This window comes from Schistocerca serialis, chromosome 1 (genome assembly GCF_023864345.2).
Source record: "Schistocerca serialis cubense isolate TAMUIC-IGC-003099 chromosome 1, iqSchSeri2.2, whole genome shotgun sequence".
In the NCBI taxonomy this organism is placed as follows: domain Eukaryota; kingdom Metazoa; phylum Arthropoda; class Insecta; order Orthoptera; family Acrididae; genus Schistocerca; species Schistocerca serialis.
In genome coordinates, this window is record NC_064638.1 from 1,189,572,846 (window position 1) to 1,189,585,434 (window position 12,589).

Sequence of the window (12,589 nt, forward strand, 5' to 3'; positions counted from 1 at the left end):
CGCACTACAGTAATGTGCGACCATTCTATTAACCTGCATGTAAAATCCAGCTTTAGAAATCATTTTGTTTGTAACGGGAAACAAACCGACGCCTTCCGTCGACACAGTGCCTCGCCAAGAGGTGATCAGTACTACTTGTTTCAATGAGTCCAACCACACAGTGCAAAAACAAAATTGTAAGTATGTGTTGAAACACCAGGAAAAATGTGCCTGACGGCTCTTAGGATCACTGTTATTGGGACATTATGTTTCTGGTTTACTTCTGTCGTGTCACATATTGATCTTAATTTGTTGGCTGTAGACACTGAATCGCTAGCTGAGCTGTTCTCTCTTTTTCTCTTTAACTTGATGGAGCCACGATAGCTGCAAAAAAAAAAAAAAAAAAAAGTTTCTATTTTTACTTTATTGGTTTTGATTATTAATACAAACTGTTACGTAGTCTCGCTGTTCCAGTTTTCTGTTAAACATTCTTCCTGTTTACTCCGTTTATATTTATTTACTGTTCAGCTTTTTACGTTTTACGTTGTATTACCACCTCGCTGTCAAAGATGTTATTTACTGCACTTTTATGCTTCAACCTAGACGTGTAATTTCTTTTCCTGTATCGTTTACAGGCATTGTAACTTCTTTGATGACTAGTCATTAAATGTCTCAAGATGGCCTTGGAAGCCGTAAACGGGTTAACACAGTAAAAATAATACTGAAGAACTAAAGCAAACTAGCGCTTTTGATTTATTTAGCATTCCAGTAATATTATCATAATACAATTTTCTAATCTACTAAGCCATAGAAACCGCTCGTGCTGAGAGTGAACTGGTGGTATGACACACGGACTTTTTTTATTAATTTGTTGCCGCTCATCTCGTTTTACCCCTATTTTTAGTACACTTCTTGCATTAGATTCACATGAGGTATTCATTGATCGGTTACCGGTCTCATGAACAACACGCAGCTCAATGCGCCAACGGTGTTTCTTCGCATCTTTGTGGTCCTGCTGAAAAAGTCCTGGGTCCGTAGCAGCGAGGCGCCACATCGTTCCTGCTCTCTGCTTCCTCTTTCAGACTCTTACACCGTAGCAAAGTATTACCCGGAAACTGCACATCTAGGGCGCCTCGGAGGGGGAGGGGGGGGGGGGGTTGGAGCTTGCGGTCGAATCAGCGGAAGAAAGACGTACAGGCGCTTCTCCGGAATTTATCGCTTTGGAGCTTTGGCCGGGAGAGACGGATTGGCGCTTCCGGCTTTCCTGGTGCAGTTTAAGAGCGGGGAGAAATTTAATATGCGCTAGACGGAGATATGTATTCACACATATTGTCTGTAGGCTTTTACATATACGTGTTGAAGACGATCCAGAAATGGCATAATGCATTTCCAAACCGAACAAGCCTCCTCCACATAAGGGCAAGACGATTAAACGCATATTTGGCGTGTGTATTTTCAACACTGTGCTGGCGTAAAGGACCAACAATTATGTTTTGTTATTTATCTAGTTTCCTCAGAAATAGCAATGGAGGTGCGAAGGGGGGGGGGGGGGGAGGGGGGCTACTTATTCTAATCTATTCATGTACCTAATATTTTAAAATTTCGAAAAAATATGGATTCTTTCTAATGATCTGTTTTACCAGATTTTGTAATTTTATTAAGTTTCTCAATTAAAATTAACAAAAACGTTTGAGTAACAGCAGTGGATGTGTCTTCACAGCACACGCCATATTCATTACTTCATTTTCGAGACCCTTCTTGGACACAAATACAACATTGAAAAGTGTGTTGTGAATAAAAGACAACGACAGTTAAGGAAATTTATACTTTTTATATTTTTTGCGCTGCTCATAACGTCATAGAGTATGCCCACTCCACCAGTAGCACACGTTATGGCACATGCGTTGGTATTGCTTGCTAAGACTGTTCTAAAAGATATTTTCATGTTCTGGACCACACTTATAGATCAGTACTTATGTAAAATCATGTTGTTATTAAAAGTTAACAACAAATAACGAATTTTTTAAAATTTATTGGTGATAGGCATAAAGTAACCATTCCCACCGGTAGTATATGTTATGGAAAATGCGTTGGTATTGCTAGGGTTAATGGTGACTGGTTTCGAGCGAGTCCGTTCATTTTCGAACTGTTTCCTGCACCATTATTACACAACAACGAAATAACTCCTGTGTGATATACACATAAGTTATGCTCCGTTCCTACAGTCAACATTCGAACTGTCTGTCCTTTGTACAACTAACTTCCATATTCAGTTTCTTCTCCATAGTTTGGCAGCACTGATTCTACAACGGCACTTCTTAAATTCAGTGTTGTTCTTGTCTGGTGACTGTGTCGGTTCAGTTAATTTTCTTAGTCGTAGCTATTTCGCATCATTCTATGACGACTACTCCGTTGTCCGTACACACCAGGGGAGAAACAAGAGGAATTAGAAGCGACTAAATACTGCGTAAATTATTCGCGGAAAGCAGCTGCAGTACGGTGATAGCTGTGCTGTGAGCAAAACATTTACATTAGAATAAATCGCTTTAAAAGTAGACTTGTATCTGCCTGCAACGAAGAGAGTTCCAGTAGACATTCCACTTTGAAAATAGACATGATCACTGAGACGGCTGAGTGAATGGTTCGTGTTGACTGCCTTGCCAGAATTTATGATACTGCGCATCATTGAAAATTAGACACGTTTCAGAATTTGAAATTGTACATGAATGGTTCAAATGGCTCTGAGCACTATGGGACATAACATCTATGGTCATCAGCCCCCTAGAACCTAGAACTACTTAAACCTAACTAACCTAAGGACAGCACACAGCACCCAGTCATCACGAGGCAGAGAAAATCCCTGACCCCGCCGGAAATCGAACCCGGAAACCCGGGCGCGGGAAGCGAGAACGCTACCGCACGACCACGAGCTGCGGACAAATTGTACATGAATCTGTAAGCTGTCATAATGTTTGTGTTCGGTGCGTATCATGTCAACTGACGTGGGAAAAAATGGAAATGTCAACATTATTTTTAAGGTTTTTTAAAATGAAGGAAAATACTTTTCTATTCACGTATTAATCTTTGACGAGACGCAGGTCCAAATACAACGGACCGTAGGATAAGCGGCAAAACCTGGCGTGGAAATGTTTATCTCTAGTCATAGCGAAAAAGCCAAGGTTCTGCAGGAAAGTTGATAATAACAGTGTTTTGGGTTATGGAAGCCCCATACCTGATTCATTACATAGCTGAAGGTCAAACGGTGAACCGTCCTAGCTACTGCGAGATCTTAAATGAAAAACACATACGCTACGCAAGCAATGTATGACACAATAGTCATAGTTTACGAAATAAATGCACCAATCTGGCCGACCGAGCTTAACCTCTCGGTGCCTCCACCCCCCCTCCCCCCCAAAATTCTATAATGCCATGCGACATAAATCCACTGCTCGATAGTGGGCTTCCCAGCCTTATTTCCTCTAGTTATACGCATCCATGTGGCTCTTCATATTTTCTAAAGCCGTCTACCCTTCTTCCATTAAGCCTTCTCGGCCTTTCCGTAGCCCTTGCAGTCCAGCAAAGTAATTTCTTGGCCCTCATACACTTCGATCGCGCGGTTATGTGTCCACTAACCTCCATTTCTTTTTGATTATGGTTACAATTCCACTTCAATCTGCTTGCTGATACATTTGTTTGTTTTGTTCTCTCTCCTAGTAATTTTCTGCTGAAATAAGAAGGGAGGAAGATTAGGGCTTAAAGTCCCGTCAACAACGAGATCATTAGAGACGGAGCACAAGCTAGTATTGTTTCGAGGATGGGGAAGGAAATCGGTTGCACCCTTTACCTCGATCAACATTGCATCGTGTAGTTCACCAGCATCTTCGTATGTGTAGTTACGAAGTTCTGCAACATCTGACTCCAAACGAGAAACCATGCCGACAACAATCCCAACATTCGCCGGGCTCGATTTGGGGGAATTGCGGAAAACCTAAATACAGGGTGTCCCACTCAACCCTCCCTGATTTCAAGGACCCAGGAGAGAAAAACCGCAGTAGATACGACAGTGAAACATGCACCATATTGTAGCGCATCTCAAATAGTTTATATTGCCGCGTCAGAAGTGCCAAGTATCGTCGCCAGAGAGCTACATGGTCGCATGAAGTGAAAATGGCGACTCCAAAGTAGCGCGTGCGAGCAGTAGTGTGATTTTCAGACGTAAAAACGCCGATTACTGCGCAGAGAAATTATCATCGTGTGTATGAATGTGATCCACCTGATGTGAAAACAATTAAGGAATAGTATAGGAAGTTTCTGGCAACGGGAAGTGTTCTGAAACATTCTGGCGGTGCACGTTACGGAGTTTCAGAAGAGACAGTGGAGGACATCAGACAAACGTTTTTCAGAAGCCCACGTAAGTCAATTCGTCAAGCATCTAGGCAACCTGACGTACCTCGATCAACATTGCATCGTGTAGTCCACCAGCATCTTCATATGTGTACTTACAAAGTGCAAATTCTGCAACATCTGACGCCAAACGACAAACCATGCCGTCAACAATTTGCTGCATTTATGCTGCAGCGTATTGATATCGATGCCAGCTTCCTGGAAAGATGTTTATTCTCAGATGAGGCAACCTTTCATCTTTCAGGAAGGCTTAATAGGCATAATGTTCGGATTTGGGTTTGCAAAAGACGCACGTTGTCATTGAACATGTTCATGACATTCCTGAACTACACATCTGGTGCGGGCTAATGCACGACAGGATTGTTGGACCGTTCTTCTTTTTGCGGAAAAAAACAGTGAATGGGTCAGTGTATCTGGACATGTTTTGGAGCAATTTGTCTACCCTCGGATACAAGAATTGCAACCCAACATCATTTTCAACAAGATGGAGCTTCGCCGCATTGGTCAACGGCTGTTCGCAAGTTCCTGTGTAGGTAATTTCCAATCGTTGGATCGAACGCGGAGGATCCATTGCCTGGCCACCAGGTTCACCCGACATTACGCCTCTAGAGTTTTTCATATGGGGATTCCTGAAGGACCGCTTGTATGCGACCAAAGTGGATGATATTCTTATGTTTACGAATGGTTCACATGTAGAGGTGTATTGACGATAAATAAATAAATTCTTTGAGATGCTCTACAATGTGGTGCATTTTTCAGTGTCGTAACTACTGTGGGTTTCTTTTTTCCTGGGTCCTTGAAATCAGGGATGTTTGAGTGGGACTCCCTGTAAGGACGATCGGATGCGTCTTCCCGAAGGCGAAACTACTGTGCTAACCTCTACGCCACCTTTCTCGATAATTTTCTATTGAGCGAGGCGGTGGAGTAGTGGGATGCAGTGGATTCCATTTTCAGATGACTGTCCATTCAGATTTAATTTTTCTAGGGTGTTCCTAAATAATTTAACGCAAACGTTTGGATGATTCCTGATAGTAACGTTATTTCTTTATCCTAATCCGTCAAAGCCATTGATCTAATTATCTCGTCGTCGATAGGATGTTAAATTCAAATACATCTGTGCATTGGTCGCTGAACAATCCTTAATATTTGAATTGTAGCGGCATTAAAAGTACGTATCTCCCTTCTGGTAATACACAAGCAAAGGCTTTTGAAGGTTACTTCTGAAAACTCTCTATAGTATTCTAAAAGTGCAGCAAGCCATTTTTACTTTTTGTGTTGTTTCCCAAACAGTTCTTCGTTTAGGTAACGTAGCCCAAACATGAAAGCTCGTCAACTGGTTCTGTTTCAAATTATGAAATTCTCATTGACCTGAAGGAAACTATAGCACAGAGGTAAGTATTCTCCAGTAAACTAACATAGATTACAAGAATGCCTTACGTCTTATTTAATGCCAGGAGAGATTCTGTTGATTCAAAAACTCCCTAAAAATTTATTAGTCCCAGAAATACTAGTAATTAGTACTTTTTGTTCAGGACTGTCACTTTAGACGTGACGTTCAATTGGACTGTTGCGCTACATTCGCTTCTGCTGCCAACTAGTTTCTTTGCGTGATTGAAATACAATTTTTTTTCTGTTCTTAGGTGATAATAACGACTAGACACCTATCAGCCCAAGCTATATAACGTAAAACGTGAAACCGTCTGTGTATTACATTACTTTCGTTCTAAGTGTATTTCTTTGAGAAAAATATGAGAAGGATTCAACGTTCCATCGACGATAAAATCGTTAGAAACGGAACAACTTTAGTGGAGAAACGCTAGTCAAGCAAGATGGCGGTTTCCTGCAAGGAATCATCCCACCATTCGTATTAAAAGTTTTACAGAAACCATGGGAATCCTAAGTATAGAGACGGAGACCAGAGTTAACGATAGCTATGTACTGAAATTGTTCTTAAAAAGCTTTATGTGCTGTGAGTGCTACATAATAATAAAATCAAATGCGCCATGGATGTCACAATTAGGCCGTCACATGGGGTGCCTACATGCCGTCCTCGTTCCTTTCCTTTTCATTTGAGACAACTATCAAGGCAGCAACCAGAATCTAGTGGATACTAGTTACCAAAAAGCTGTTTCACTTTTATATACCATTTTATCTAGGTGAATCAAACTAAAAAATAGAGAATCGAAAATTTCATGTGGAGTTACTAGGTCCTATGGACTGTCACGTATTGGAACAACGCTGAAAAGGCTAACGATAGATGCGACTCGATTTGGGGAAGCGAAATACGGGTGCTAAATTCGTAAGGTCAACCAACATACCTTTCTCTCTGCCATTAACATAGAGATTCAGACTGGAATCGCTAAATTTGCTACGAAAAGTTCCTCAGTTGGCTGCATGAAGCTGCTTGGATGCCGTTTTCGTCTCCCGATCAGTGTCAATGCAGAAATGAGTAGTGCAATGTGTCAATGCAGAAATGAGTAGTGTAATGTAAAGTCAAAGAAATCTTATGCAAATTATTATGACCTCAGGACCTTTCACGGCAGCACTATTTCTTCGTGTTGCATATGAATTTACTTACCTTCACTGGTTAAAAACTACTAATGTCTGATACTATAATATTTCCTCATTATGTTATCAGCTGTCCTCAGAATAGGTTTTATGAATGAAGAGATTATGTTGGTGATCAAGTGTCGGAAGTGTTGTTAGGAGACAGAACGAGATTAAAATACTAAATTTATCAAATTTCGGAAGTGTTGTTAGGAGACAGAACGAGATTAAAATACAAAATTTATCAAATTTGGGTGTTTCACCAATATTTTAGAACATATGCAAAGTGAAAACTATTTGTTTTAGAAAATAACTGAAATATGTGTAATACGCAGGAAACGCAATATTAAACACCAAAGATTTGCTTATTCGATAGTATACTACCATACTATATACAGTACAGTAGCGTATTACGACATGTTCGAAACACAAGCTAGCCCAAAGTACTGAGAACAAATAGGAATTACGAGGGTTGCCCAGAAAGTAATGCACCGCATTTTTTGCTACAACAATTTTTTATTAAACATAACCAGAATTACACACACGAAAAAATGGTGTTTTATCTACGCACCCTATTTTTCCAAGTAATCTCCATTCCTTTCTATGGCCTTGCTGCAGCGCAAAACAAGAGCGTGTATGCCCTTTCACTGTGTGAATCACCTCCTCTCGGTCGTCATAACGTCTTCCACGAATGGCATCCTCGCGAATGACAACATCAGCTCGCGGCAACATGTCAGGTGTGACAGCCGTGGATGGTCTCCCAGACCGCTGCAAATACAGGAGCTCCGCGGAACCGTCTTCTGATGACCTCACCCTCCGTGCCCAGCGACTAACTGTGCTTCTATCGACAGCAGATGCTCCATAGACTTCGCAGAAGCATTTGTGAATATTTCCCACAGTTTTTTCTCTGCTGTGAGAAATTCATTGACGGTACGTTGCTTGTAACATACAACACCTACAGACGCCAGTTTGAAACTGTCCTGCAGCTACGCTATCTGTCGGAAGTGACTGAAACTTTGCGCGCTCACTCAGGAGACTTCAAATAACATATCCGTAACTTTTCGCATTCATAGCATTGTTTTCGGCAGAGCACAAAAATGGGGTCCATTACTTTCTGGGCAACATTCGTACCTTTATTTCTCTAAGACATGTTGACACTGTGATAAACGACTATCTTTAAGCAGACGCCACAACCTACTGGGAACAGGCAGAAACGAAAATAAACATGGCACTGAAAGCAGTTGGTGTATAGTATATGCTACATCAGGCACAGAGAATGTAGTTTACCACCTGAGCTTGGAAACAAAATTTGGATGTGGAATATATGCTACATAAGCACTGAGGAGGGTATGCTGTGGACTATGCTCCTTCATGCGCAGAAGAGATGCATAATCCATTTCCTGTGCAGGCAGAAGACAATGGCGATAACAGCCATCATCAAATACACTACTGGCCATTAAAATTGCTACACCAAGAAGAAATGCAGATGATAAACGGGTATTCATTGGACAAATATACTGTACCAGAACTGACATGTGATTACATTTTCACGCAATTTGGGTGCATAGATCCTGAGAAATCAGTACCCATAACAACCACCTCTGGCCGTAATTGCGGCCTTGATACGCTTGGGCATTGATTCAGAGCTTGGATGGCGTGTACAGGTACAGCTGCCCATGCAGCTTCAACACGATACCACAGTTCATCAAGAGTAGTGACTGGGGTATTGTTACGAGCCAGTTACTCGGCTACCATTTACCAGACGTTTTCAATTGGTGAGAGATCTGGAGACTGTGCTGGCCAGGGCAGCAGTCGAACATTTTCTGTATCCAGAAAGGCTCGTACGGGACCAGCGACATGCGGTTGTGAATTATCCTACTGAAATGTAGGATTTTGCAGGGATCGAATGAAGGGTAGAGCCACGGGTCGTAACACATCTGAAATGTTCAAAGCGCCGTCAATGCGAAGAAGAGCTGACCGAGACGTGTAACCAATGGCACCCCATACCATCACGCTGCGCCGGGTGATACACAAGTATGGTGATGACGAATACACGCTTCCAACGTGCGTTCACCGCGATGACGCTAAACAGGGATGCGACCATCATGATGCTGTAAACAGATCCTGGATTCATCCGAAAAAATGACGTTTTGCCATTCGTGCACCCAGGTTCGTCGTTGAGTACACCATCGCAGGCGCTCCTGTCTGTGATGCAGCGTCAAGGGTAACCGCAGCCATGGTCTCCGACATGATAGTCCATGCTGCTGCAAACGTCGTCGAACTGTTCGTGCAGATGGTTGTTGTCTTGCAAACGTCCCCATCTGTTGACTCAGCGATCGAGACGCAGCTGCACGATCCGTTACAGCCATGCGGAGAAGATGCCTGTCATATCGACTGCTAGTGATACGAAGCCGCTAACAGTCATTGGATCTAGAACAACGCGAGCAGCTGTGTCATGATACGATAAACCGCAATCGCGATAGGCTACAATCCGACCTTTATCAAAGTCAGAAACGTGATGATGCGCTTTTCTCCTCCTTACACGAGGCATCACAACAACGTTTCACCAGGCAACGCCGGTCAACTGCTGTTTGTGTATGAGAAATCGGTTGGAAACTTTCCTCATGTCAGCACGTTGTAGGTGTCGCCACCGGCGCCAACCTTGTGTAAATGCTCTGAAAAGATAATCATTTGCATATCACAGCATCTTCTTCCTGTCGGTTAAATTTCGCGTCTGTAGCACGTCATCTTCGTGGTGTAGCAATTTTAATGGCCAGTAGTGTAGATAATTGTAGTCCTAGGTATATCAATTGTAAAGTAGCCTATTGCTGGTGGAAAATAATTTGATCAAGAATATATACAACATCTTGTTACATAGCATAAAATCGTGTATCATGACAAATGTGTTTTATGAGAGCCTCTAGGTACGAGTTAGTTTAGTTTACGTGCATGTCTGAAAGAACATACACTATTGACGATCCACAACTGTCGAAAGAGTCCGAAATTAAATCCCTGAATATAAATTCCTTGACATTAGCTGTACCAGTTACGGATCTACTGCCGGATCGAGACTCTAAACCGGATATCCAATTTATCGATAGTGGTCGTCTTTACTCGATGATTTCAGTGGCCTATGCTGTAACGATGGAGGCAGTGCGATACAGGTAAATTTTGGTTGGTTTAGGGAGAGTGTACACACAGCCGAAGTGTTTAAGACAATCAGTCGCTATAAGCGAATTCCGCATTCGACTCCCGGCCTGGCATAAATTTTCATTTTTCACTGTTGGTTAGTAGATCTATACCTAGTACAGCTACTATCAAGGAGAATGAGATTTTCACTCTGCAGCGGAGTGAGCGCTGATATGAAACTTCCTGTCAAGTTAAAACTGTGTGCCGGAACGAGACACGATCTCGGGACTTTTGCCTTTCGCGGACAAGTGCTCTACCATCTGAGCTACCCAATCACGACTCACGCCCCGTCCTCACAGCTTTACTTCTGCCAGTACCTCGTCTCCTATCTTCCAAACCTTACAGAAGCTCTCCTGCGAAAGGCAAAGGTTCAGAGTTCGAGTCTCGGTCCGGCACACAGTTTTAATCTGCTAGGAAGTTTCTTACTATCAAGGAATTCGCATTCATGAAATTACTTTCGAATTATTTTGTAGAGCTGTGAATAGCCAAGAGTGTCTGTTGTTTCAGACATGCATGTAAGTATTACAAGCCTAGGAGGGCACACAACAGTAACCACGTTAGTCACGGTTTCTTGTTGTCTCATTCATCCCATTGCAATAATCCAGATACTACTTCGAGTATTAGGTGATGAATTCAGTGGACTACGATACGAAGATGTAGACAGTTTGGGTTGGCCTGGAAAGTGGGCACAGGTAGCCAAAGTGGTTAAGGCGACCGCTCACATTAAGTGGGAAATTCGGATTCGAGTCCCGGTCCAGCACAAATTTTAATTTACACTATTGGCTAGTAGAACTGTACGTAATACAGCAGATGTCAAGGAATTCTAGTTCAGCAAATTGATTTGGAAGAATCAGTGCAGATCAGCCGGCGAATGGAACAAGGCAGGTTGGTAAATATTAGTCTGATGCACAGCAAAAATCTCCAGATAGGGTTATTTTAACCGATGTTCGGAATATGATTAACATGACCATAAGTTAGAGTAAAATCAGTTGGCTGTGTAAAAGTTACAGAAAACGTCTGCAAGCAAGGGGTGTTGTTGGAAAGCTCACCGTAATCTTCTTCGTAGACGATGGCGACTCGCGTCCAGTTGAGGAAGGCCATGACGTCCTGGAAAGCATTGTTGAGCAGCGACTGCGAGGGGTAGAGGTTGATGGAGAACTCTTTGTACTCGGTGTCGAGGTCGAGGCGCGCCTCCAGGTGGGGGATGTCGAGCGCGTCGCAGATGGAGTGGATGTGTGCGCCCAGCAGCGGGTCCGACGGCCCGAACACCGCCTGGACGCCGAACCTCACCTGCTGGCAAGCTGAGGCGCACACAGGTATCAGTATAAGGACTGCAGGTCACACAAAATACAACAGACTAGAAAGATCCCCAATGCTGATGAGAGGTTTATCACTACTCCTCATTTGCCTCGTCTTTCCAGCCAAAGCTGGTGACGTAGTGATAAAACTCTCATCAGCATTGGGGAACATGCAGTGACAGGCTCAGTATTAGAACTGTTGATCTCACGATACTGAACAGGCTAGAAAGACGAAGATAATGACGAGTAGTGATACCTTGTTTACTGCGTGTTCCCCCTTGTCGATGTGAGGTTTATCACTAGTCACCATTAGCTACGTTGTTCTGTTGTTGTTGTTGTCTTCAGTCCTGAGAGTGGTTTGATGCAGCTCGCCATGCTACTGTGTCCTGTGCAAGCTTCTTCATCTCCAAGTACTTACTGCAACTTACATCCTTCTAAATCTGCTTAGTGTATTCATCTCTTGGTCTCCCTCTACGATTTTTACCCTCCACGCTGCTCTCCAGTGCTAAATTTGTGATCCCCTGATGCCTCAGAACATGTCCTACCAACCGATCCCTTCTTCTAGTCAAGTTGTGCCACAGACTCCTCTTCTCCGCAATCCTATTCAATACCTCCTCATTAGTTACGTGATGTACCCATCTAATCTTAGGCATTCTTCTGTAGCATCACATTTCGAAAGCTTCTATTCTCTTCTTGTCCAAACTAGTTATCGTCCATGTTTCACTTCCATACATGGCTACGCTCCATACAAATACTTTCAGAAACGACTTCCTGACACTTAAATCAATACTCTATGTTAATAAATTTCTCTTCTTCAGAAACACTTTCCTTGCCATTGCCTGTCTACATTTGATATCCTCTCTACTTCGACCATCATCAGTTATTTTGCTCCAAAACCCCGTTAATACTTTAAGTGTCTCATTTACTGATCTAATTCCCTCACCATCAAAAATGGTTCAAATGGCTCTGAGCATTATGCGACTTAACTTCTGAGGTCATCAGTCGCCTAGAACTTAGAACTAATTAAACCTAACTAACCTAAGGACAGCACACACATCCATGCCCGAGGCAGGATTCGAACCTGCGACCGTAGCGGTCACGCGGTTCCAGACTGAAGCGCCTTTAACCGCACGGCCACACCGGCCGGCCCCTCATCATCACCCGACTTAATT

General features: G+C 42.8%; 1 protein-coding gene across 1 annotated transcript in view; it reads right to left on the bottom strand.

The window, feature by feature from the left end:
- LOC126456503 (glutamate receptor ionotropic, kainate 1) overlaps window positions 1-12,589 on the bottom strand; it is a 338,468-nt gene that overhangs the window by 208,862 nt on the left and 117,017 nt on the right. Inside the window, exon 2 of the mRNA XM_050092256.1 lies at window positions 11,169-11,420. Within this exon, the coding sequence (XP_049948213.1) occupies window positions 11,169-11,420 (252 nt within the window). The remainder of the gene's footprint in view (window positions 1-11,168; window positions 11,421-12,589) is intronic.